Here is a 26,987-nt window from a genome sequence, read left to right as displayed (position 1 = left end):
ATACACAGACTCAGCTTACATGACAACGACCGTACATGGAGGTCTAGCAAGATGGGGCCGTAGGGGTTTCAGAAGGGCAGATGGAACACCAGTGCAGCATGGAGAATTGTTAAAAGAATTAATTGAGGCCCTACAAAACCCTACTGCCGTAGCAATAGTGAAGTGCCAGGCCCATACCTCCAACTCAGATGTTGTGTCTTTAGGGAACGCGGCAGCAGACGCTGCCGCCAAGGAGGCTTCCTATTTTCAGAAATACGATACCGGTGAGTTCATGATCAAGAACACCACAACCAAAGAACTGTCAGAAGGGTATAACATGATGTCCCTATCACAAATACTAGAATTACAGGAAGGAGCTAGTGCAGAAGAAAAACTAACATGGACGAAACGGGGATGCAGCCAATCAGGGACAGATCTACTATGGCGGCAAAATAACTCAGGGAAAGTGGTAATGCCACTGCAGTTACTAGAAGTTGCATTTCAACAGTTACACTTCCCCGCACACAACACCAAGCAGCACATCGCAGCAGAGATACAGGAAGAATGGTTTGTGCCCTGTCTCCAGGAACATGTGTCTCGATTGACAATGGAATGTACAACCTGCCAAATATACAACTCAGGAATGACATTACGCACACTCCGGGGAACAATTCCCAAACCCATTGGCCCCTTCAGAGAACTGCATATAGATTATGCAGACATGGGGGAAAGGTGTAATGGCTCGCGGTACATGATCGTGGTAGTGTGCCCATTTTCAAGGTGGGTGGAAGCGGGACCATGTGCGTGACCTGATGCCAAAAGCGCCGCCAAGTTCCTAGTAAGGGAAGTGTTCCCGCGCTGGGGAATTTGTGACGTAATACGCTCAGACAACGGCTCTCACTTTGTGAATGAACTTTTCAAGGAAGTCACCACGTTATTGGGTATCAAACATAAATTATGTTCGATTTATCATCCACAAAGTAATGGCGTAGTGGAAAAGATGAACGGACTGTTAAAGGGCAGATTATCAAAACTATGCTTCTCATTAAAGAAAAATTGGATTTACTGTCTACCCCTGGCTCTATTTGAGTTGAGAAATCAACCAAGTAAAGACCACCACTTGTCCCCACACGAGATCGTGACTGGGAGACGAATGAACACAGCACACTCTCCACTGCGTGAACACTCAGATGCTCACAGAAGCGCCGCAATATTGGGGGATGAGTTCACAGACTACCTAAGAAAATTAACAAGGGCAGCGCGCGCAATATCGAAGCAACTCTCCCCACCCTTCACTAGAGAAGAGGGAAATGTAACAGGATCTGTCACGGAGCCAGAGCAACAGCTACAGTTAATGCCAGGCGACTCAATTTATGTCAGAAGCTTCGTGCGTCGGTGGAATGCACCACGATTTCATGGCCCATACGAAGTAATATTTTGCACGCCCACAGCAGTAAAGGTGAAGGGTTTGAGATACTGGGTGCACTTAACCGACGTACGAAAAGCATACAGCAATGTACACGAGGAGATAGACGAGGAGGCACAGACAACAGCAAACGATGCAAATGAGTAGGATGTCTGAATATCGGCTTGCGTGAGTGTGTGTGTCAACACTGGACCTGAATGGAATAATGCCAGCACTGGAATAGAATGAAATAATGCCTGACATGTGATGTATAATTAGTGAAATAATAATATTATAACTTGTATATACCCTTGTCTGTGAATACCCCTCCCCCGCACCCCCACCCGCTTCCATTCCCCGTCAAATGTATTGGCACAGATGGTGCCAGCAAAACGTTTACATGCATGCACTTAATGCACTTTTATATTTCAAACAGGAGCTTCCATGGCATCTAACGGGCAGCCTGCAACGGATAGAATTAGTAGAATGAGAGAATTAGTATATGAAAGATGTAGATATTCGTATGAGTGTGGATTATCAGTATGCATCACATTGTTTTTTATGATAATGTTTGGCCTGGTTACATATTGGTTTATAGCGTTCATCTCTATCGAGATGTACGAGGGGGGAGGGAGTAACAACACTACTGGACCAATTAACAGTACCACTGGGCCCAATACAACTGCAGATGTCAATACCAGGGAAGGTGATTTTTTAATATGGGACGGATCTAAACTTGTCTGGGGGTATCATACCACACCATCAAGTGTTGTGACCGCACAAAGAGAAAAGCCACATGGTGAAATGCAGAGCAACACAGTGTCTCCACCAGGGGTATCCAGTTACAATGCCCATAGTCTCAACGATCGAAACCCGTCTGCCATATCATGGTTGTATGACACCCCCACCAGCAAACTTGCCCACATTCCAAAAAACAATCTGCCAGATAGCGTCAGAAAAGAAAACCAAAAACTACTAGAAATGCACGAAATACTATATGATGAATGGGCCCAGGGGGGCGGGAATGAGAAAGGGGGGTCTAGTTTGCCCATTGCTCAGGGGGTTGGGAAGTACATGAGTAACAAGAACACCAGACGAAAGAGAGAAACAGGGAGGAAGAAGTATGATGAGTATTATGGGCTAGGTCTAGATAAGATGGAAGACCCACGACACCCCCATCAAACAAATAAGTGGTATGCAGACATGAGTGCCACAGCTAAACAGACTACAAACGAAAGCTGTTATGTCTGTTCCCTCATCCCCCATGCATCAGGTACACCCAAAGTATTGTTACCCAAAGAGTTGCCTATTGTGGATGCCCAATGTCTCCTTCATCTCACGCTGTGCAGGATTAAGAACACCTTCCAGGCACACGAAGTGACTTTTCAAATGCTGCAGAACGAGAAAACCTGTTACCCAAAAACGACAGGAGTAGTATGTTTGAAGGAACCATTTTTTGTGATAGGAGGGACACTTTTTTCTGACAACAAGCGGAAGGATGAAGAAGTGCTGTGCAAAGCGGAAGCACTAAGAGGTGTGGCGCCGGATAAATTACAGTGGATAGAGGAAACATGTACACCAGTATGGAGAGAACACATTTCGAAGCTAACTTGGGTAACTGCCATTGAAAAGCCATTCAAACTACAGAGCGAAATGGACTATAAACTGTGCTTCAAAGGAGAAGGGAGAACCCCCATGGGAACAAACAAGAACTGCAACAAGACCCTCACCATCCCAGACCTAAAGAAAGGGACTGCGGCCCTCATGGACACGTACTGGGTGTGCGGCAAACAGGCATACCTACACCTCCCCCAGTCATGGAGTGGCAGCTGCTCAATGGCCACTCTACACTCGGCACTAATGGTGATACCAGAAAGCCACATCGATGGGAGCAAAAGGACACAGGAACGCATGCAGAGTGTGACTCAACCCACTGCAGAGTCACAAATATATGTCCTGTCTTCTGGAAGCAAGGGAGAAGTGCTGACCCGTAAAAGACGAGCATCAAATTACATATCAAAAGCATCATCAGAACTATTGGCTCAGATACCCGACAAATATCGATTATTCAGCTCAGCAGAAACCTTCTTTGCCTCACTAGTCTCAAGTGTCCAAGCAAGGGCAAATGCAAAATGGCTCCAGATAACACGCTGGGAACTGATTCAGCTGGCGAACGACACTGAAGAAGGGTTCAATATCATCAGAGTCGAACTAAGAGCTTTACGACTAATGACCATGCAAAACAGGTATGTCCTGGACCTGTTGACAGCGATGGACGGTGGTGTTTGCCGAAAAATAGGAAGTGCCTGCTGCACTTTCGTACCTTCCGAAGACGCAGAGAATGGCTCCCTGTCCCATGTAATCGAAGCAGTCCACAACCTAGGAGAAAAAATGAAAATGGAAGGTGGAGCAGAAGCGAGCACCTGGTTTGACAACATCTTCTCCTGGGTTCCCTCATGGCTTGGAACAACTGTGAAATTTTTAATACCAGCTGTTGTGTTCCTCCTTCTACTTTTTTGCCTGTGCCAGGTGGGTCTTCGAGTCTGTGCTAACGCAGTACCAAACGGTGCAATGATGATGGTGACAATGGGCAACTCACATGGTACAATAAAAACAATGCAAGAAGCACAAGTACAAACAGGGATAGATAATTCGCCCAGGTACCAACTGGTGCCCATATACCACGATAAAGATATTGTAGATAAGTTGTGGCACACCACCATCAAAGAGCCTCGTATACTAGAATGGTATGAGGAAGTTTGGGTAGATTTAGAAGCAGATGGTGGGTGCATATATCTAACATGTACTCCAGATGAATATGCCCGGAGAGGTGAGAGCTTAAGAGCAGTGTGCAGGGCATGGATGCCCATCAAAGGAACTCCGGCATGGGATGAGGCAGTGATGGACGAGGCAGAATGTAGGAGGATAGAAGATTTAAAGAATTCGTTACTTAAGTAACGAAAGGGGGGAAATGTAGGGGAGGACTGGTCCAAGACGACCCCCCTCGCCTGCACTTTCTCCCCAGGTGAGGACTATGGCTCTCTTGGGCGTCTCCTCATGCCACCCGGGCCCAGGTGGTGGAGGGCCCACCCACTGGAGACATTGTCCGCACGTATTAATTGCCCACGCGTAGTAAAATTCAGCTAGGCCTAAAGATAAAGATGGTGTGAGCTCAGCGCACTGTAGCGCGGCCCCCACCCTCGGAGAGTTTCAGTCATCCTTGTTGCCGCAGCACCCTGGTAGATCCGCTGCGAGCCCGTTCCCACGAACCAGAAGGACATGAGCCAGTGTAATGCACTAACATTGTAACAGTCACCTTCCGCAGTGTATCGTATCATCGCTCCCAGCATGACCCGGCCAGCAGGCTTAGGCAAAGTAAAATGAACAGTAAAATGGTCGTCACAGGCCTGACAATCCTCGTATATTAATGTTTAAACTACTTGCAAAGGATGCGTTCCTCTAATAAAATCCCTTATATTATAAAAGCCTGTAAGATATATAATTAAAAGAGATCATGCCCCCATGATATAAGCAACAATGAGCATACAGCATTGCAGTTGGATGCTAATAATAAAGAAACGCACCAAGAGTCTATTTTTTACGCGTATTACTGAGATACTTACACCCCATGGGCTCGCGCCATGACTGAACTAATGCTGCTAGAATACACGAGAAAGCGAATGTAACCAGACTGTGGAACTCATGTGAAGAATGCGCAAGAAATACACTTGTTTTGTATGTATGTCTAAGCTTATGTGCCACCACCGTCACGTGCCGTGGCGAGTCATTTCCTATGTATTCCACCAACCCGACTACTACCTCACTTACTGTATATGTATATATGCATATAATTAAATACTGTAGTTGACAAAACATAGTGTACGAATACGGTGTACAGACTGGATATAATCGAGACACATCCAGCAAAGTTGAAATGCATGTTCTAAAAGGATTTGAATAAGTATTATAGAATGTTCAAATGTTTGATGTTTATACCTAACTCAGCAACACACGAGGGAGATACCTTTGTGAAATACTTGCAAGGCCATTCCCCCTCCCACCCTGTGAGGGCTGCCAAAGGCATGAGAGCAGAGATCGCGCCGCGCTGCTTTACCTCCCCCAACCAGACTGGAGCCGCTTCAAAGATTTGTAACCCCCTCTGTAGCGCCCAAGGCCACCACCCGCCACCTGCATTATTTACAGCACAGCAGTAAACCTCTGCCTGAACGTACGCGCCCCCTCGTAAACCTCACAACCCACCAGACCACCTCAGACTTATGGCCCTGTGCAATAAAGACACCCAACACTTTGACAACACACAGCGGAACATCCATAACAACTTCTAACAAGGCAGAAAGACATGTACCGCCCGTGCCAGGCCCTGAAGCTTAGCCCCTCGACCTATGGCCCCGGTCAACAGGAACTGGTAACCATGCCCTGACGTATTGCCTCCAGTCCCCTCACAAGGTGCATTCCTCCTGTGTTGCATTAACCTGTTGCATAACCTATTGTAAGATTTACTGAAGAAGATAGTACTAAGAATGCTTGAATGACTGCGGTGTGCATGGCATAGGGCTAATAAGTCAGGAAGAGACATTCATCTCTGCCACTGGCCACGATGGCCCCACAACACCGCCTGGATGAACTCCGCCACCCGGCCAGGCCCAGCCCAACCCACGAGGCTGCCCAATGACGTCTTCCAGCCAAAGCCAACCACATCACAGCAGCACCTATAGTTAGTCGTCGCCACCCAATCCCCATGAATTTGTGCCCCCTATAGTGTGTAGGTTCTTATGACGATTTTTGTAAATATATACGCCTGTCTTTGCTATTGTCAGACAGAGCGCTCTCGGAGTTTGCAGAGTTCTTTGCATGCCCTATTCAGATTGATAAACTCCCATTTACGCTCACCCGCACTCTGTCTTGGCCTTATTCCCATTGAGGGAGAGTCTTTCATTGTCTCTCATTGCGGGGAGGATCGTGCTGTTTGGGGACGCTTGCCTTCAATCCCAACACATGAACGTGCGGTAAAAATCTGAAGATGGCTGCCAGAGGCGGGGCTTAGGTAGAGGGCAGTCATTGGCTGTGGTCAGTATGACACAGAGACCAGTGATTGGTTATTACTACGAAAGACAGATCAGAAACGAAACTGATACTGGTTTTTTCTTTACTGAGGATTCCCAGCCTGACGACGGGGAATATTCATGAGCATGTGAATCCATGCCAGACCCCATGCTGGAGAAGGGCCCCCAACTAGATCAACGACTGGATTTCTATTAGGGGAGCCCCTCCAAGAACCATTGAAGACCGGATACACCCCTCTTGTTTAGGCCAAAAACCATAATTTTGGTTTTCTTAGGGTTGATCTCAAGGCCATTTGCTCTCATGAACTCTTGCAATGCATTCAGGCTTCGCTGCAGCCTGTTCTGGTCCATAAGGACAAGATCGTCAGCAAATGGTAGCCTGCCAACCTTACTATTGCCGATCTTCGAGGGAAAAGCATTCACTCCATCCATAGTGGCAGGTAAGTATGACAAAAAAAGATTGAACAAGGTATGGGCAAGGGGGTAACCCTGTTTTAACCCCCTTTGCGTAGTAATAGACTGGGATAAGAGGCCCGGGTGTTAAGTCTCACTCTAACATTGGTGTTTGTGTATAGCGCTTTAATCTAGCTAGGAGGGACTCGGAGCACACCCACCCCTCCATTTTTTCCCCAGAGTAATTCCCTGTCCATGCTGACGAAAGCCTTCTTAATGTCTATAAAGGCCATAAAGATTTGTCTCTTTTTGTCAGTTGCATTTCTCTTTAGACTATTTAGTAGGAACAAGTTCAAATCTGTCCCCACACCCTTTATAAAGTCAGTTTGTCTGGGGTCCGCTCTACCTGAGTCAACTATCCATTTTTGCAAATGAAACAGCAAGACCCCTCCAAGGTCTTCCCCATGGCATCAAGGAGGGAATGGGGCGATACTTATCTGGATCATCCCTATCTCCTGCTTTGTGTATTGGGACGATCACTGCAGACTGCTAAGACTTGGGAATTGTCTCTGTTTTCATGACCTGTTTAGAGAGCGGGAACATGAAGGACGCCCATTCCTCATATTTGTAATGCCGTCGGCCCGGGAGCTCTTGATCTGCTTGCTTTGTGGATGAGCCATAATAGATCACTTTCCTCAAAACATATTGTCCACCCACCCCCCCTTAAATCCCGAGTAGATCTGAGGTGAGGGGCCTTTTTTGGCAATTTCTTTCATAATGAACCAGCCATTTATTCTCTGGTACCATGCTTATTGCTGGCAGTTCATCCGCTTTGCTTTGTTGATTGAGTAATTCGCACATAGCTCTAGTTTCCCGCCTCAGTACCGTTGCGAGCATGGACTCCAAGTCCATCTGCAAGAATTTAGCCCTATGTGATTCTGCCCAGTTTCTAAATCTTTGTTTTCTTAGATTTGATACACCCAACCCCCTTAATCTTTTTAGGTGATCGATTTCTGTTGTCAACTTGTTTTTTTCCCTCCCCATTTCCGCATCATAAATGTGACTATGGGACCGCCCCTTACCCTTTATGGTGTTATTCGAGGCTCTAAAGGCCGCTAGCAAGGGGTATCATTTACGCCCTCTACTACATTGTCTAGTTTTTCAAAATTAATTTTTAAAGTTCTGACATCCTATCTTTTTAGTCTAAGGGCCTCATCACGAGTCTGGCGATAACCCTTAAATGCGGCGCATTTAAGGGGCCGCCAGATCATGGCTTTGGCGGATTTCCCACCAGCTCTGAGCTGGGGGGCAATCTGCAGCAAAATTGCTGTTTTTCGGTGCAATTACCGCCGGCGGGAAATCCGGTGATTCGGCGCTAATAGCGCCGGGGGGTTTGGCGGTAGGGCTATTAGCGCCAGCGCTAATAGCGCCGGCATTACCGCCCAACTCGTGATGAGGCCCTAAGTCTGTTACCACCATTAGAGATTTCCAAAGGAAACTGCCAGAGCGACCTTCTCATGGGGGCTCACTTGTTCTTATAGATGGTCTCAAAGGGGAGTGATCGCTATACTTTTTAGGACAGATTTTCAAAGCAAAAACCTGCTTATTTAAGTTGGAACAAACACATAATCCAATGTCGAAGAATACACCCCGTTGGATCATATGCAGGCCAAGGTCTTCCATTAGCTCAAGCCAAGCCAGGGCTCTCATGTGTCTCTTGCCCTTCGAGCTGCCCACAGTATCCTTTCACAACCCACCTCCAAGTAGCCAGGGGGCGTTGACGTCCACACCCGCACAAATAAAATCAATCATATTTGCTGTTAAATTTGTCTAGGACGTCACTATACGCCTGGAGGAACTGTTTCACTTCAATCCCCATGGGATTCAAATAGACATTTGTCATCAACAGGCATTTTGGGCGATCCACGGAAGATATGCTTGTTCTTATACAAGTGGCCTGAATAAAGCGATCAGGGCCTACAGATTCTACCACAATAACATTTCTTCAATTTTTTATCAATGTTAGGAGGCCTGCCGAGGGCCTCCCTTTGGAGCCAATGAAAGCTGGATTAATGTAGGAGCAGTAGCCATCGTAGACCAGAGGAGTCGACAGCCATGTCTCCTTTAAGCAGATAATGTCCATTTCGTCAGAATTAATGTTCTTGGCTGTGGCCAAGTTGGAGAATCCTCTAATATTCCAAAAACAAAAGGTCCATTCTGTCTCTCGTTGTTAGTTGCTTTCACTAGGGCTGCTTCTCATTTTCATTTCACTTCTCCCTTTCGAAGTGTTGATTCTTTTTGAGGAAATAAACCTCTGACCACCATTCGAACGGCTGTCAAATGCAATTTTAAAAGGCCCTTCTCGCTTGACCGCCGGGCTTTTGGAGCCTGTAAGATCTCCCTCACAAGCTAGCTATGAGGGTTTACTGGGAGGATTATGTAGATCGATCTTGGGCCTTTTGATAGATATCCTTTTAGGCTTCTCGTGTCCCTCATTTGACTGACTGGAGTTCTAGCGTTCGAGTGGTCTTTCTCTGGAGACAAGTTCCGTCAAGTCGAAGCCCCAGGGCTACAACAAGTGAGCACGCTTTAGGAGAGAGGCTTTCACACCCCTAGACTTAAGGTGCAATATCACAATGTCAGATCTTCTCTCGTTTACAAAGTCGACAATTTTAATGTCCTCTGAGCTCAGAAAGTGGAAGCCAGGAACATGCCGGAACAGCTTCATCACATTTGCCCTATTCAGGATCAACCTGTCTTTAAGAGGGAGGACCCATTCCAATTTCAATTTGAGGGGGATCTCTTTGCAGTCTTGTCTAGTAGGCTTAGTTTTTGTCCTATCTTCAAAATTCAAGAAGCTAATGGCCCCCTCACTAGTCGATTTGGTCGCTTTAGAGCCCGACAACCATGATTTCCCTACTATCAGGTTTTTTTTGGCAGTTGGTGTGGGCAAGCTTTTGAGGTCGGCTGACCTTCTACGATCTTCCAAAGTGTGGAGCTGTGCTTCAGATTGCTCTCCATTAAGCCCCTGACAGATGAGCTGGTAGAAGCCTTCGCTGGTAGAGTTAAATCCCTCTAGCTCTGGGCCTCATTGCGAGTTTGGAGGTAGCAATGCTGTTTTTAGCAGCATGGCTACCCCCAAACTCGGTTCCGGGTCCCGCAAAATGGGAATTACCTGGCCATTCCGACCTTTGCGGGCCCGGTAATTCCCATTCGTGGGACCCCGACCCGGTACGTCCCAATTCCCATTTGAGCCCCCATAGGGCTCAATGGCACTGTGGAGGATGCTAACAACGGACCGGTTAATGAAAGGTCTGTTGTCAGCATCCTGTTCTGCTAGCGAGTTCCGCTCTGCACGTCTTGTCTGGCCAGGCGTACAGAACAGGCCCGCTGCAGAACTCGTAATGTGACGGCCCGGTATGAACGGTGCCGGTCCCTTACCGGCACCGTTCATACCGTGGCCACCACATTCGTAATGATGCCCCATGTCTTCCTCGCACAGATAGTCTTTGTGGACCGTCAAAAGCGTAAGGTCAAGCTCCCCCTCTTCTTTGGAGCTAGGGATACCCTCTGTCAATACTGTGTGAGAGCCAGCCACTGTGGCGATTGGGGACCTCTCCTTACAATTCCCCGTCATCTGCTGCATAGAGGAGGAGGCTCTGATGTTCATGTTGTCATTCACTGAGGGAATCGCCAAGTTCTTCAAAAAGGGCCGTGAGCCGTTAGATTTCCTCTTAGGTTTAGCAGCCAGTGTTGTTTTCGACTTGCTCACCAATATATCAGTTTTTCGAATTACTGCCAATCTTTTACGCTTATTCCTATTCTAAAAGATTGGAAAAAAAGTGTGAGCCACAGCATTTTGATCAGCCTGCGGTTCCTTACAAAAGAACCTGAGCACCCTCCTTAAGCCCCATAATAGAACAATCTCTGGGTGTTAACAGCTCCTTCATCAGTTTAATAGAGCCAGAAACCATGAGGTTCAAGAGCTCTTGCCTGCACGCTTCCCTGTCCACGGGCAACTCCTTGGAGGATGATTTGCCATTCGGGACCTGATCCATTTCCGCACTTGAATTCCTCTCTTCCCTTTGAGCTATTTCAGGGGGCAATCGGGATGACAATATGGGAAATATTCCATCAGCCCATGGAAACCCTGTGGGCTTTCTGAACCTGGATAGAAGCCTTAACTTGAAGTAAGTCCAGCAAGAGTCCATAAGGTGTGTTTTGTTTCCTCCTGCTCCAAATACAGGGCAGTTGAAAGGTTTAGTTGAATTCTTTTGGAACACTCTGCTTTCTGGTCAGCTCTTGACTGTAGTGAAGTGCTGAAATGTTCCATGTATATCAGCTTTGAGTTGATAAGGGCCAATAAAGTCGCTTGATCCTTCAAACTTCCATTCAAGGAATCATACAACTTCAGGAAAGGAGATAAAGTTGATGTTAAATCTGCTGGCACAGAAGGCTGAGCCTTAAAGGCAGTGGAATTTAATATCGGCACTGGCCCTTTCAAAGGTTGTGATGAAAAGACGGAATCATTCAATGTAGATGTAGAGAAAATTTCAGTCTGGGCCTCATTTGCCGAATTGATTCGGACCACGGAAATCTCCTTTTTCAGGGTGGAGGACAGGGAAGCGGGTTGACCTGAGAGTTGCGGGCCTGGGGGCTCTGCTCATCCTCTGCCTCAAAGGAAATGTCCCCCTTGAAGGCTGAGTGGTTAGAGGCGGTGAGTTTAGGTGGCAAGGCTGAAGGAAGAACTGGGTCTTCGCACCTTGAAGTTATATATTCACTTCTTAGGTCGCCCCCATTGGCCAATTCTGGTGATTTATTAGGCGTGGGAGGGCAAACACTCTCTGAGGGCCACCATTGCAGCTCAAGAGCGGTGACTCTCCCTGTCTCCCCCTTGTTTTATTCTGTTTGACTTCAACAGTGAGTCTTGGTTTCTTCTCCTCGGGGGAATTCCCCGAGTCGAGCAGAATACCCCTTGGGGATTTACTTTTAGTTAGTTCAGAACCCCCAACCACCTTGAGGATTTCCGCATCGGTTAGATCAAGGATGTTAGTAAAGCTCTCCTCATCTGTTAAGGGGGCCAATTCTTTACCAGAGACCACAGGTTGGTTACAGCTACGGGGGTATGCTTTAAGGTGGACAGCCATAGTATTCATGTCACTCACTGTGACCGATTTCCTTTTCAAGGTTACGGTAAGGCCATTACATTCCGTACCCGTTTTAGAAAGGTTGAACCAGGCACAGGCGTTATCCTGCCGGTCTGTTGGTGAAGGCTTAAAAGGAGTTGTTGCCACAATCAAGGACTCAGATGTATTTCTCTTGGATGAGAAAACAGTTTCAAAGGCCCCCCTCCCGCTTACCTTAGATCTTGTTTGGAGTCTAGTCCGAGCTGCAAAGATTGGAAACTGAGGGTCCTCCATTCCGTCCCAAATATGGGACCGGCTCTGCAGTCCGGAAACTGGAACACTAACACTCTACCACCTCTGCTTCGCTCCGCAGAGAGGCTGGTGTTATATTAACACTCCTCCCACACATCGTAGGCAGTGAAGAAACACTGTCAGCTGCTCGAGCAAAGTCCACAATCACCAGCTCTGATCACGGCCGTACACAGAATGAACACTGTAACACTCTGCCTCACTACGCTTTGCGCCACAGAGAGGCTGGTGTTATAACAGCCCTCCTCAAGCACGTCGTAGGCAGTGAAGAAACACTGTCAGATGTTTGAGCAAGTCAACAATCGCCAGCTCTGATCACAGCCGTACACAGAATGAACACTCAGTGACATATATACTTCTCACACCTCCAACTCGTATACTTCATCAAGGCATAACAGACATAACAGCGTACAGCACTGTGTCTACATTTCTACTGGTGCATGCACCACATTAGGAGATACTGTTTTAAACTCTGTGGCTGTGCTTACTCATGCGTATGCAAATGCACACTCTCAGATTGTGTTGGGGGAGAATTCCCCTCTCATGTGCAGGCTGATATGTAGTGCCAGTGCAAACTCACATAATGTACATCTGTGATGCAGGCTAGAGTCGCCATACATAATCGGTTCAAATAAGGAGCCGGCATAACAAAGAGGTGTTTTGTGGTTGTGCTAACTTCAAGATACTGGTGGTAACAAATCATTTAGTGGTGTCCTTAATGTCACACTTTTTCGCAAGCCCTCAATTTTGGTGTTGCATATCCTGCGTTATCATAGATTCCAGTGTGAACACATTTCAAAATGACCACCGCAGGGTGGAAATATTAGAGGTAGTCATAAAGGTATGCTTTCTGAGATGGTAGGATATAGTTCAATCATAAGTAAATGCCCTAATCAAGAAATGCTTCTTTCTCCTCGCGCGGCTAAAAGGACCCTACCATTCCTCTCATTCACCAACAAAACAACTACTGTCATCGCTCTCATCATGTCCAGATTAGACTACGCCAACAGCTTATATCTAGGCATGCCTGAACGACTCCTAAATAAACTCCAACGCATACAAAATGCGGCAGCCAGACTACTCCTTAAACTACCCCGAAGAGAACACATCACACCAACTCTGAAAACGCTACACTGGCTACCCATCAAACGGCGGATCAAGTTCAAATCAATGTGCATAACGCACAGAGCAATCCACGAGCAAGGTGCAGAGTTCCTTAGAAGAAAAATAAACATACATCACACTACAAGGCCACTCAGATCCAGTAGTGACATCCGTTTGGAACCCAAATCATACAACAAGAGAAAACATGGAGGATCCTCTTTCACTCACCTTGCATCAAAAACCTGGAATGAATTACCAAAGAACAAACGGAACACAAGAGATCACCTACAATTCAGGAAACTCCTCAAATCATGGCTCTTCACCCCATAACCAGAAAGAATGCCCATAAGGGCATACAAAGGGGAACTAAGCTGAGAGAGGAACCTATTGCAATTCCCTAACCCATCGACCCTTAAACGAAGTAAAAATATACGGATTCCCTAAACCATCGACCCTTAAAAGAAGTAAGGATATACGGATAAACCACATTGAATCATACCAAAGAACATCCACAGATCAATTGGGAGGGAGGGCAAGGTATGACCTAGCAATAACACCTGGCCCTTGCAATCACAGGCAGCAATGGACCACCGAGAGTAAATAGATAGGAAGGAGCGGGGAATGATAATATAAAAACCACTACCTAAGTAGGGATAATGCTCGCCCATCCGGGTGTACCAAGCTCAATAACTTAGCTGGGAACCACCCACGCCATTGCCCTAGAAACTAGACAGTCAGGAAAGGGAAGAGAAAGAATATATCACCCAATGGACCACCGACAATAAATAGGATAAGGAGCAAGGGAATGATAATATAACACCACTATCGAACTAGGGGATAATGCTCACCCAACTGGGTGTACTAAGCTCAAATAGGAACCAGTCAAGCCATCGCCCTAGAAGCTAGACAGTTAGGAAGGAAAGAGAAAGAATATACTTACCCAGCATGACAACCGGATACATAAATACAAACTACAAGGATTAAGAGACATATCACCCACTAACCAAAACCTCAAATTTCTGCATACTTAATTCACACAAAAACCCACACAACCACTTCTCTCACAGCAAACCGCACGCACTTCACCACAACGCTACAACAAACAATCAACATATAGATCACAACAACAGCACACAAGGACTCGCTTCGATCCATATTCACACCCAAGCTCAGCGCACGGTGAAAACCGAACTGAAGCTGCCAACAGGACACCACCTTCTTGATTTCCTGCACCCTCTTCACCCACTAACCCAACCCCCACCTCTTTGTTTACAGATCCGCCTGAGCGTCTAGAGACCAACTCCGTTGGTGACGGTGCGCTATATAAATACCTTGAACATTAACGTAAACATCCTTGAAAGAAGTTCCCTTCTAGGTGTGGCAATTGTATTTTTGCTTGCGTCCTAGTTTCTGAAAATTAGAATGCTTTCATACTGCTATCCTAAGATTTTGTTGCTTGTAAATAAGGCAAGAGTATGTGCGTCTTTCTTTCTGTTCTCATTAAAGGATAGTTCCGGGACTTTTTTTTTATTGTCCCTACGGTTCGGCCATGTGTTTTTAAGCATAAATCGGTAGATCGTAGAAAACTTTCCTATGGACCCTACCCGACTTTTCGTCCATTAACGCACTCGAAATCAGCCGCCATTTTCTGATAATCCTATCATTTCCCCCCATCGCCCTGGCTCACCTGCTTTTGCGGCACTAAATCAAATCCCCCGCCCCTGAGCCTGACATCAGCAGATGCGTACCGCCCTTTTCGTAACGCCAAAGCACGTTTCGTGTCAACAATCGCTGCGCCTCAGCTAATGAAGTGTCGCCATGGAAATGGCAGGACGCCTGTTTCCTCAATAAGTATAAACACACCGTTTCACAACACACAGCAGCAGATTTTCGATTCCATTCCTCTCTCTGTGTTACTTTGAGTATTCTGTGACTCGTTTCTGTGCTCTGGTCAGCTACCTTCGCCGCTTCTAGGCCTTGTGAACACCTGTACCATCTCTGTAAATTATTTTACTTTCTTTACCACACAATGGCTACAATAATGCCGTATATGTACGAGCCCGAGTACACCGAGGAGGAACTACTGGAAAGGCAAGCACGCGAAAATGATGGGGATTCATACGGCAGTTGGGAGGACCAGTCAACGGATGAAGAGCCTGGACCATGTCGCATGGACGGCGTCTCCACCTGGTGCAAGTGCAATCGGTGCGAGCTAATGCCAACTGAGGAGGAGAACTGCTGCTGCCGTGAAAATTCCGGGTGCTTGGCCTACATTTCAGAAGGCGAGCCAAGTCCGCAATGCATCACCGAGCTGCCAGAGTTCAGGGAAGCCTGTCTCTCACGGACCGTGTTGAGGATGATGATGGTGCTTATGCACGAACTTCGCGGCACTGTTCGTCTGCGTAATCCGAGTAACGAGTAAGTATACTCTGGTTTTGATGTCAGTGATGCCACTACTATTTCATGGTCGTCTCCCACATATAAAATTACATCTACATATCATTCGAATGCATGTAAATTGGTTCCATATTGTGCATTTTCTAGATAGAATTTTTTTCAAAGCAGAATGACATTTTTTACCTGAATCGACAGTGATAAGAAAGTTTGGTCATTTTAATACAGTTTGCATCTTTCTTTTTCACAGGTGGTACAGGCTGGTGGCCTATCGTTGCTTCACTTGGTGGCTTCACGGGAGGCTCGGACACCGCGTTCGGAGAGTAATACCTGCCTGTGCGGTACTTGCCATTAGACAACATTTCCCCAGCGACAGTGGACAATACCGCAGATTTTCCCTGGATGTGCTGCAACCGGAACTTTACAATGTGTAATGTTTATTATTTATGTTCAATTGAAATTAAGATCTAAAATAAAACCCAACATATATTTTAACAATGGTTGTTTAGATTTTTTAAATGAATCTAGTGTGTCTCCATTGAATAGTCTTCCTGTGCCTTGTCTTTTCACACCACATGTCTCCGGCCAGCATCCTCCCTCACGCTGGCCGCCCACCTTCAATCCACATAACCGTTGAACCCATATGCAGCAGACATACATATGTTATTTTGCGGGTTGGCATCAAGCCTCCCGGCCTTGCCTCCTCCCCCAAAAATACTTACCACACCCCTTTGTTCAAGCGTTGGCAATAAAAGGCCGTTGGATTTTATTGATACAAAACATGGTTATAGGTAAATAATCAACATGGTTGATAATAATAAATCATCCTTTTGGGCACCGGGTACAGAGATGACCCCCTCTGGCCCGTGCCACCTTGCCACCACAGGCCAGCCTGCTGCTGACTAACTGCCTAGGCATCCAGGGTCTCCAGGGTGAACTGCACCCATATATTCTCCTGGGAGGGTGAGGTATTTATAAACTCACCCCCCTGCCTTCCATGTACTAGATCCTGCAGCCTGTCTCTTACATGCAGTTAGATGGCCTCTCCTTGGTGAGGCCCTGCGGCAAACGTGTCTTGTCTGCACGACCACCGCCCCAATCCACCCCCCGCCCTATCAAAGGCAGTTCGCACCGGGGTACTTGCGCTGGCAAGTGGAGCTGTCAGGGAGCGATAAAGGCCAAGAGGTGCCAAAAACCATGTACACTTCAAAGTGGTCTATAGAGCATGGGTTGTTGTTCCCATGTCTACCTCCAGACCCCGTGTCTCCTGCCAAGCATCCCCCCTCACGCTGGACGCCCCCTGCAATCCACATAAGTGTGTCTCCATTCAGGAGTCTTCCTGTGTCTTGTCTGCACGACCACCGCCCCAATCCACCCCCCGCCCTATCAAAGGCAGTTCGCACCGGGGTACTTGTGCTGGCAAGTGGAGCTGTCAGGGAGCGATAAAGGCCAAGAGGTGCCAAAGACCATGTACACTTCAAAGTGGTCTATAGAGCATGGGTTGTTGTTCCCATGTCTACCTCCAGACCCCGTGTCTCCTGCCAAGCATCCCCCCTCACGCTGGACGCCCCCCTGCAAACCGCATAATGCCACGACATATACACGTCATTCATTCACAAACACACCCCTGTTTCGAATTCTTTATAACCCACTTCATATTTCTAATGAGAACTTCTTTGCGCTTTGCTAGTCAACCCGTGAAGGTGCTGGTTATCCGCTCTTCGTCTCTGTGAACTTCCGTGACCACTTCGAGGAAACTCGTCAGTTTGCAACCTGTGAACTGCTCCATGTTCGACGACAAGAAACTACTCTGATCCCTGCATCTAACTGTTTGTTCGTCAAGGTAAGGCCATGTACCATAATCATTTTGCGTCCAATTTTTTTAATTTATATCTATTTGCTAGTAGTCATCAAATTGCATCCATGTTTTCTTTTCGTTCAAGACAGTACATGCAAGGAACTAGTCACATGTTCTGAGTTTAGTCAAATTATTTTTCTATTTCTTTAAAGTTATTCAAATACTTATCCGCATGTGAATAACGTGTATAGTTCCAAGAACCAAAACGAACCTTGCATTGAACCTTTTATGTGTCATTTAATTTTTTAACACATTGGTATTCATAGAGAATTGTTGATCTTTACTTTTCAGAACTTTCCACAATGCCTGCCTGTTCCATTGGCGGTTGCCCTTCGAAGACCCATAATAAATCTGAAGGTACTATAATGCATGTTTTCCCTAAGACAATAGATCAGATAAGAGAATGGGTCCGATATTGCGGATATCCACCGTCTGAGCTTGAAAGTAGAGTCCTAGAAGTCTTTGCGGACAAGAGGGGTGATCGATACCGCATCTGCAGCAGGCACTTTAGCTCAGACATGTACTCCACATCATTGCTAATAAAGAAGAACACACCGAGAGCGAAGCGAAAATTGCTCTCAACCGCTATTCCCACTCTATTCGTCCACATCCCTCCACTGGTGAGTCAAGTTTACGTATTTAGCTCTCGACCTTGCGGTAGTGTGTAGCATTAGCTAACAATAATTTCCCCATTTATGTATCCACTCAATATGAAGGCGGAAGATTCTCCATCCGTGTCGTTATTGCAGTCATCAGCCACTTCAAGCGCCTATCGGGTAATCTTACTTAGCTATTCTGCCACTGACTTGTTTTAGGCATGTAAATCAATAGTTTTAATTTATCGTGTAATTATTTTACCTAATGGTACACCCTAGTACTCGTCCTCTAGTCTTTGTTTTCAGTTATAATTATTGTTATCCAAAATAATGCAAGAACTGTCTTTCAGGGAGATGCTGAGGAGTCCAACGCATTGACGACAACCGTTGATGTCACTCAGATGCTCGAGGTACGTTTCCGGACAGTTCCATCGATGGAGATCATCAGATCTTGCATTCTTCTAGCGTGATTGTTACACACAATGTTTCTTTCGTTTTTAGCCATTGATATGTCCTTCTGTCGTCGCCCTCCTATGTGTCTTCTTTTTTCAATATTGTGTTCATTACTAATGAAAGTCCTATGTTTCAGGGAGTCGATGGAGCATTAGTCCAAGAAGAAGGGGGAGCATGCAGTTACGGGTCGGCGCAACAGCTTGCAGAAGTGTGCACCGCAGTTACATCGTCCCTTGATGTTCTTATGCATTTCGAGGTATGGATACTGACAGTTCGATCAAGCGAAATCATATGACGTGATTACATCCGCTATACTTCCTTCTTTATTAACGCAAGTACTATCTTTCAGGGAGATGACGGAGCTTCTTCTACAAGAACATCACCCCTAGTAGTTGATGCAGATCTCTGGGTGGTGACACTTCCAACGATCGAGCAAATCGAATCATATTTAGATATCCATTATTTATTTTAGACAACTGATCATATGTGCAGGTCTATTTAGATGAGCCGTTGACGCCTGCACAAAGTTTATGTTCTTTTTAACAAAATAGAAAACCATACTAATGCAATTACTGTGTTTCAGGGAGTTACTGAAGCATCATCTTCAATAATATCATCAATGGAAGTCTATGAGGAGCCCGAGGTATGGATCTTGACAGTTCCATCTAAGTAGATCAACAATGCGTGAATAATTGTCGTTTGAATGTTCTACACAAAGCGTTCATTCGTGTTTTGCTATTGAGATGTACGTGGGTATTGGTCCCCAAGTACATTTTGTGTTTTCAATATTATTATACATACTAATGAAAGTTCTATGTTTCAGGGAGTCGATGGAGCGTCAGTGCGTGATGGATGTGCTTATCATGAAAATATAGTCGTTGCAGCGCAAGAGGAAGTGGAGACATACACACACACGAGTCGGAGCAACAGCGTCCTGATGTTGAATTTCGAGGCAAGAAAGTTTCAAAGAAAAGAAAGCAAAAGAAGGTTAGTGTCCTGGTCACTATATTATGTTGTTTTTCACTGTTAATAGTTCAATACTGTAAGTTGTGTTTAAACTGAACATCCCTTTTCCAATCTGTCCTCTAGTTGCGAGTGGGTGTACGAACTAGATCTAAACAGACAGTGAAGCGAACGAGAGATGTTGCTTGTCAAACCTTTTGGCAGGGACTTGAGACTGGAGATGCATCGTGCCAATGGGAAGAATATGAAGTGATTGACAACGGAGCTATACCACCACCAGCCATTGATAGTGAATGTCCTCCTGGTAGTTCGGATGCAGTCGGAGATCAATTCACAGAATCCACACCCGCAAAAACTAAGACCGCGAGAAAGTTGAAGAAATTGTTTTATTCACCCATCGCCGTAGAAGGAACAGATGTTGCAATGGAAGAGAATGAAGTGGATGACAATGAAACACCATCAATATCACTGAACATAGCGGAAGACGATATCAGAGATTCTACCTTTCATGTGAGTGACATGTCCTCAACGTTACAGGCCGAACCAGCTGGGATGCAGAGTGACAGTATAAGGAAAGAGGCCAAATTCATTGTATTCGATAGTTGTTTGATTGATATTATTTATCGGATGAAATGTGGGCATTCGGTTGGTGGGGAAGTATGTGGGGAGCCATTGATTAATGTGACTCGTGCAATTCGAGGCACTAACCTTAAAATACATGCCACCTGTACAAAATATCATCCTTTCTCATGGTCTGCACAACCCATGCTGGGGCAACTGCCAGCAGGCAATCTACTTTGTGCAGCGGCTGCACTTTTTAGTGGTTCAAGTTTTAAAAAGTTAGAGTCTTTCTTTCAGTTTGTGGGAATCCATTTCATTGCGAAAACTCAGTTCTACAAATACCAAACCGATTATCTATTTCCAGCCATTAGCGAAGCTTGGAGAATGGAAAAAATGTCTATTGATAGTACATTCGCGGGCAAACGGTTCAGGCTAGCCGGTGATGGACAGTGCGACAGCCCAGGATTTTCAGCCAAGTACTGCACCTACCACTTTCAGGACATGGAAAGTAAGAAAATTGTGAGTTTGGTGGTCGTGCAGGTGTCACAAAGTACATCCTCAGTGGCAATGGAGAAAGTTGGCTTTGTAGCATCATTGCAAGAACTACAATCGCGGGGAATGGTGATCGACCTGATAGCCACGGACAGACACGTTTCAATTGCCAAGACAATGAGAGAAGAGTAAAAAAATATAAATCACCAATTTGACGTATGGCATCTTGCAAAAACAATCAATAAAAAAATGTCGGCTGCAGGTAAAAAAAAAGATATGCAAGGTATTTCACAGTGGTCCAAGTCAATCAGCAACCATCTTTGGTGGAGCTCAAAAACATGTGGAGGGTCGTTGGAAATTCTACTGGAAAAATGGCGGTCAGTAATGCTACACTGTAGCAACGTTCACCGCTGGACCACAAACCAACATTTCCACAATTGTGAACATGGCCATTTGTCCACGGAGGAGGCACGGAAGAAGAAGTGGTTGATTCCTTCATCACCCACTCACAAAGCCATTGAAAAGATTGTATTTGATAAAACCATAACAAGAGATTTGAGGGGACTCACGGAATTCTGCCACACAGGAGATTTGGAGGTGTTCCACAATACGTGCCTAAAGTACAGGCCAAAACGATTGCATTTTGGCATGGAGGGCATGATAAATCGGACTCTTCTAGCGGTCTTGGCACATAACAATAATGTTGGCCGTCAACAAAGTAGGACGACCGGAACTTTAGGGACGCTTCGCTACAATAAGGCCTTCACTAAAAGAAGTAAACAATGGGTGATCAAACCAGTGTTTGAGGATATGCAATATGAGTTTATTGAGAAACTTATTGTTGATGTCCTAGATAGGCACATACATGGAGTTGTGAACGAACCTGTGCAGGGGACAACTGCATTGCCACCCAACATTGCCTCTGTTCCATGTCCACCTAAAGCAGAGCTCATTGAGAAATACACATCACGGTTTAAATGATTGTAATTTGATTGTCTGTTCTCTCGAGTCTCCTCATGTTGCAGGCCCATTGAATATGTGTATCTATGTAATGTGTAAATAAAAGTGATTGCTCAGTGTACATGCAATGTGTCTATCCAACCTTGTTCATTTGCGCATTAAATTAAACCAAACAGTAATATAAATCATTTTTCAAAAATTATAGAATGTCTCCGTATTTATGGTTCTCTGGGGCTGCAAATGCACGCAGACAAAATGCAAAGATGGAGTGTAAATTTCAAGTCCTGTGAGATGGCCTTACACTGAATGTAGCTAACTAGGAATGTGTGCTCGTTCAAAGTGAAGGTCAGCTGCTTTGATTTTTTGCTCGGGTGCCGGAATGGCCCACGACTCAGTATAAGGTTCTATTGTTATTTGACCTTGACAGGCCGGGACCATCCCGAAAGACTTCTTTTTGGGGGTGTGGTGCAATAACGTAAACGATAATGAATATAATTTCAGAAACGAAAGCCATTTAATGTTCGTTCATTAGAAGAAATAACGTCGGCATAGAAGGAGTGGTATTTCGGGGCTGCCCTACGCACAGACACAATGGAAAATGCAAATATAATGTAAGTAACTCTTTAGATGAGTTTATACCGCAATTTAATTACTATACAGTAGCTTTAAAGACGGGTTAAGTTGTACTTGTTCGTTCTATGTGGCATATTGTTTTGTACCGCGCACTATCTTGAGGAGAACCATCTCCTTTTACGGAAGCACCTCAAAACTTCCTCTTTGCTACTGCTTTCTCTCTCCCTCTCCCCTGCTACAACTGGTCCACTGTCTGCGACCTCGGTCCTGGGCCCTTCCACTCTCCACCTGCACTGCCTCCCTGTCAACCCCTGCACTGGGGGACTGTCTCAGTATCCTACAGCCCCCCCTTGACGTATAATACCCAGTTGCACTGTCCTAGCTATGAAATAATTTCCCGACCTAATATATAAAATGAATAATTTTAATAAAGATCTGATGGTGAGACTAATTTCATTTTTTATGTTTTTAAAACAGGTACATCCTTCATTATTGTATGTGTCACGAGTACCAGACACTGGCGGATGGCTTTTACAACCGCCAGTTGCTTCTCCGCGTGAACAACATTACCACCCTGACCATTTTATGGGACGATCGCCAAGTACAAGTATGCCCTTACGCGGTACTAACGGCTAGATGCAACATACAGACCGTTGTGGTGGCCTAGTGCCTCGTTGTTGGAACAGCCATGCGATTATCAGTGCGACCGAAGAGCTTATTTTATCGTAAACCAACACCCTGTGTACTGCACACGAACATCGCTTGCCTCAAGGCGAACTATTTTGGATCGAGAGCAAAGAAAAATGCAAATCGCTGAATATTCTCTAAACATTTGTTGTCCAATAAATGTACTTTGCCAAATGTACAATCTTGCCGTTTGATTTTAAACCACAGTTTCATATTCCGAACTGTGGCGCTGTATTGTGAGATGATCTAAGACCCTGTGTACAGCAAAGGAACATTGCGTGCCTCAAAACGAACTTTTTGGAACGTGAGCAAATAAAAATGCAAATCGCTGAATATTCTCTAAACATTTGATGTCAAATAAATGTACTTTACCAAATTTACAATCTTGCGGTTTGATTTAAAAGTACAGTTTCATATTCCGAATTGTGGCGCGCTGTGTTGTGAGCTGATCTGTGTTTGTTTCCGGGTTCTGTGTGGAGTCGCGTAGAAGACGCCTGGGCGCGTTTGCCTACGCAGCACAGTCACGTCACGGATAGAGGCGGGGAATATGAATGTTTTGATAAAGTCTGTTTCAGGGGCGGGGGATTTGATTTAGTGCCGCAAAAGCAGGTGAGCCAGGGCGATGGGGGGAAATGATAGGATTATCAGAAAATGGCGGCTGATTTCGAGTGCGTTAATGGACGAAAAGTTGGGTAAGGTCCATAGGAAAGTTTTCTACGATCTACCGATTTATGCTTAAAAACACATGGCCGAACCGTAGGGACAATAAAAAAAAAGTCCCGGAACTATCCTTTAAGTCATTGTCTTTGTAGCGCAGTGGGAGATGGGAGTGGAAATGTTGTTTTTCCTGAGACTGCCCACTTCACCTGCAAAACTCTCTGTTTTACTCCAACAGGTGATTTTCATGCTGGCATAAAAACACTGGATTTCTATGACTTGCAACTGCCATTAGGACCTGCGAAATGCCGGCAGATTCAATAGCAATCCATTGAAAATGCTGTCTGACAAGCATAATTTTCAAATGACCTTCATACGTTTTACAGAAGAAAACATAACATGGAAGAGTAAAGGCAGCTTCACCCATTTTCAGTTCTGTTGTGTAGTTTTGCAAATATTGCATGCAGGAGATCCAACATCACGTACAAGCTTATTTTGGTGGCCCCCAGGATTGTTCAATGCCTTATATTTGTCTTGAGGAATGCATCTCTCATCAGCCCTAGCCAGCATAGTCAATGGCAAGGAATCATGGGAGTCTTTGTCTAAACCAGGGTGGGGCCACAATGCGATAACAGGGTACTATTGGGTGACACCCCAAAAGTGGAGAGAAAGAGAAGCTGGATGCAGAGATCAGCCTGGAAGGGTGCAGCCTTCGGCAGGTGGCGTCTGCAACGTCACCCTTTTGTAAGTGATCTACACTCTTATATCAATTTCTTCACATACTGTATCCACCCACCAACTGGCATGCGATTCATGCATCGCCTGCTGTACGACACCAACTGGCATGCGATTCATGCATCGTCGGCTTTACGACAGCGGACACTATTTTGATTTATTTCTATACCGGATCAAGGGGCCAAAGGAAAGATACAAAATGGATCATCATCTTTAGCAAAACGTATTGACAAATGAAAACACATATTTCAGAAAATTCAAACCTTTTGGTGTCCTGAATAGAATGGTTTCGGAGAAGCGCCCACAGAATACACATATGCAATTGCGGGCTTGCACACGGAAGTAGTAGTCGGTGTTCACATTGAGCGCCGTGACTTGGCCTTCGAGTAGGCCACCGTTGATTGACTTCCTCTCCCAGCTCCAGATTGGGGAATTCGTGTCCGTTGTGTAGAATAGGGTGTAGGCTGCAGGGGCATAACACAGGAACACAGGAGTTTAACATCACAAGACCATCAACAATTCGCAAGCAATGAACCAGGTTAGATGCTGATCCTAAATCAGATTGACTCTTTACTGGGAGGAATTTCAACGATCATTGCTTCACAAAACATGCCCAGAAATGAAATAGGTTTATATTTTACATACATCAGAATTGAATCTGTCTGAACAATAATGCACTTGAACACACACAACATACATCATCTCAACTCCACGCAACACGCTCACACAATGGTTATTTCTTGTTCACCATTGAGCTTTCCTCTGCTGTGTGTCATTCATTGGTGGGGGATACACAGCAATGCGACTGGTTAAGCAACAAACCGCGAGAACAGCATAACTGACCACTGGAATATTGACCATTAGAGAGTGCATCTATAAATAAGAGAGAGGCAGAGAACACTGGGCTCACTGAACGGCTGAATTTTGTGGAACACAATGAGACACCCCAAGACCCTGCGAAACTGCTGTGTCAATTTGAGATCCTTAACAACAGTGAGTTCTACAGAGTGACTGTTGTGTAGAGAAGCAGCAAGCACACTGCACATGACAAAAGCATCCATACAGAAAAATAAAATGGATGGAATGTGCATCTAGAGTATAGGAAGGTTGTCTGTGCTGCTATGGTGATCAGGGCATCTACACCAGAGACAGAATACCACAACATGGTTATTTCCCAGAATAAACTGTGTTCAACAAATCTTCAAAAAACTGTTCTACAATAATTATACAATATGGACCGGACAGATCATCATACAATATCGTTCAATACTAGAGCCAAATAATTGATGACTGGCCTGAGCTCAATTCTGCCCCTATGATAGAACCAAATGTCTATACCATGGATGCTCCAATTTCTTAAGAGATACAGGACCTGATTTACAAACCTTTTTTCAATGGGATTTCACCATTGTAAAAAGCCTTCGTAAATCAGACTGAGAAGCTGAAACAAGTTCGGATTTTGTATCATTCCCCTCCTTCTTACACACATTTTTGGGAGATTTAAAATACCAGGAAGGCAGATAGAACTTAGGACGCAGCACAGAGTGTAAAAATCAATACACTGAAATCTCCGAACTACAACAGGAAGTGGATATTTTATGGGGCAGTAGCTTTTTGATTTATCAACATGCAGAGCTAAAAATTGCATTTGCCAGGCACTGAACTCTTATGTCACATCAAAAAACTTAGCAAACAGGTTTTCATAAATATTCTGACTGGATATTTTGATATTATTATGATTACTGTTGTTATTATGAGCACACAAGGGAGTGATGCCAGCCAATAGGATGCTAGCGGCACAGGTTGGAACTGCCAATATATGCTGCCTCCTGTGCTACTGCCCCGAGCTGAATTCGGTGCCTCCAACACCCCAGGCCTCCACATCAAACTAATAGCCTTACCCCCTGTTCCTAGGGCTGGAACGGGGGTGGGGGTAATGGCCCGGTTCCCTCATTATAAGCCTTTGCTTCGCTCGGGCCAATGCCATTAGCTGCTGGGCAGTTACCGCCCCTTCCAGCCCTTGGATTGGAGGTCAACTCTCTATTAGAACATTGGAATGTTAGAATTTTCACTACAAACAGCACACTGCCAAAGGGCAACAATGGCTGCTATATGTGTTTTTGCTCATCGTTCCAATGCTTCCCCTTTGTCTCTTCCTGACAGAATATTTCTGGTTGAGTGAAATGTTGCAATAGCCAAATAGGCCTTCTCCGGCTCGGACATAACAAATGGCCAGAGCTTTGATGACCAACAATGGCCTCGGCAGTGGGATATTATAATCCTATATTTAAAGTGGGCACTAAATACATATTTTTAATATAGGACTGGAGGCATGCTCTCTGCATTGACACCTCCCCCATATCCAAAGATAATTTTAAAGTGTGTTGACTGTTCTTGTGGGCAAAACAGAATTTGGCAGACTCTTATCTAGAACTAGAAAATGTCCCTGCAGAGAACTGGAAAAGTTGGTGAGTTCAGCCAAACAAATGTCTTAGGGTGGTGTTAGAGTAGGGAATGAGTGCAAAGTAATTCACTATTCTTCGTCCCAAAAAAAGACATACCGTGGCAATTTCAGTCTATTGCAAGAAGTCAGTCAAAGTTGTTCTGGTGAATTATATTTATCAAGGGCAATAGTCAAATAGGCCTTCGAAGAGGTCT

At 45.3% G+C, this 26,987-nt stretch overlaps 1 protein-coding gene across 3 annotated transcripts in view; it reads right to left on the bottom strand.

Annotated features, from left to right (window-relative positions):
* The window catches only part of LOC138525696 (uncharacterized), a 588,775-nt gene that overhangs the window by 155,969 nt on the left and 405,819 nt on the right, over positions 1 to 26,987 (bottom strand). For 2 of the 3 annotated variants that reach the window (XM_069635788.1, XM_069635789.1), the window contains exon 6: positions 24,593 to 24,793. The exons of the other annotated variant lie outside the window; for it this stretch is intronic. In XM_069635788.1, the coding sequence (XP_069491889.1) occupies positions 24,593 to 24,793 (201 nt within the window). The remainder of the gene's footprint in view (positions 1 to 24,592; positions 24,794 to 26,987) is intronic. 3 annotated transcript variants of the gene reach the window in all.

The sequence above is a fragment of the Ambystoma mexicanum genome, chromosome 7p, assembly GCF_040938575.1.
Source record: "Ambystoma mexicanum isolate Mex_15411 chromosome 7p, UKY_AmexF1_1, whole genome shotgun sequence".
NCBI lineage: Eukaryota > Metazoa > Chordata > Amphibia > Caudata > Ambystomatidae > Ambystoma > Ambystoma mexicanum.
Note: the sequence above shows the minus strand (reverse complement) of the source record. Positions and strands in the feature narration are given on the sequence as shown.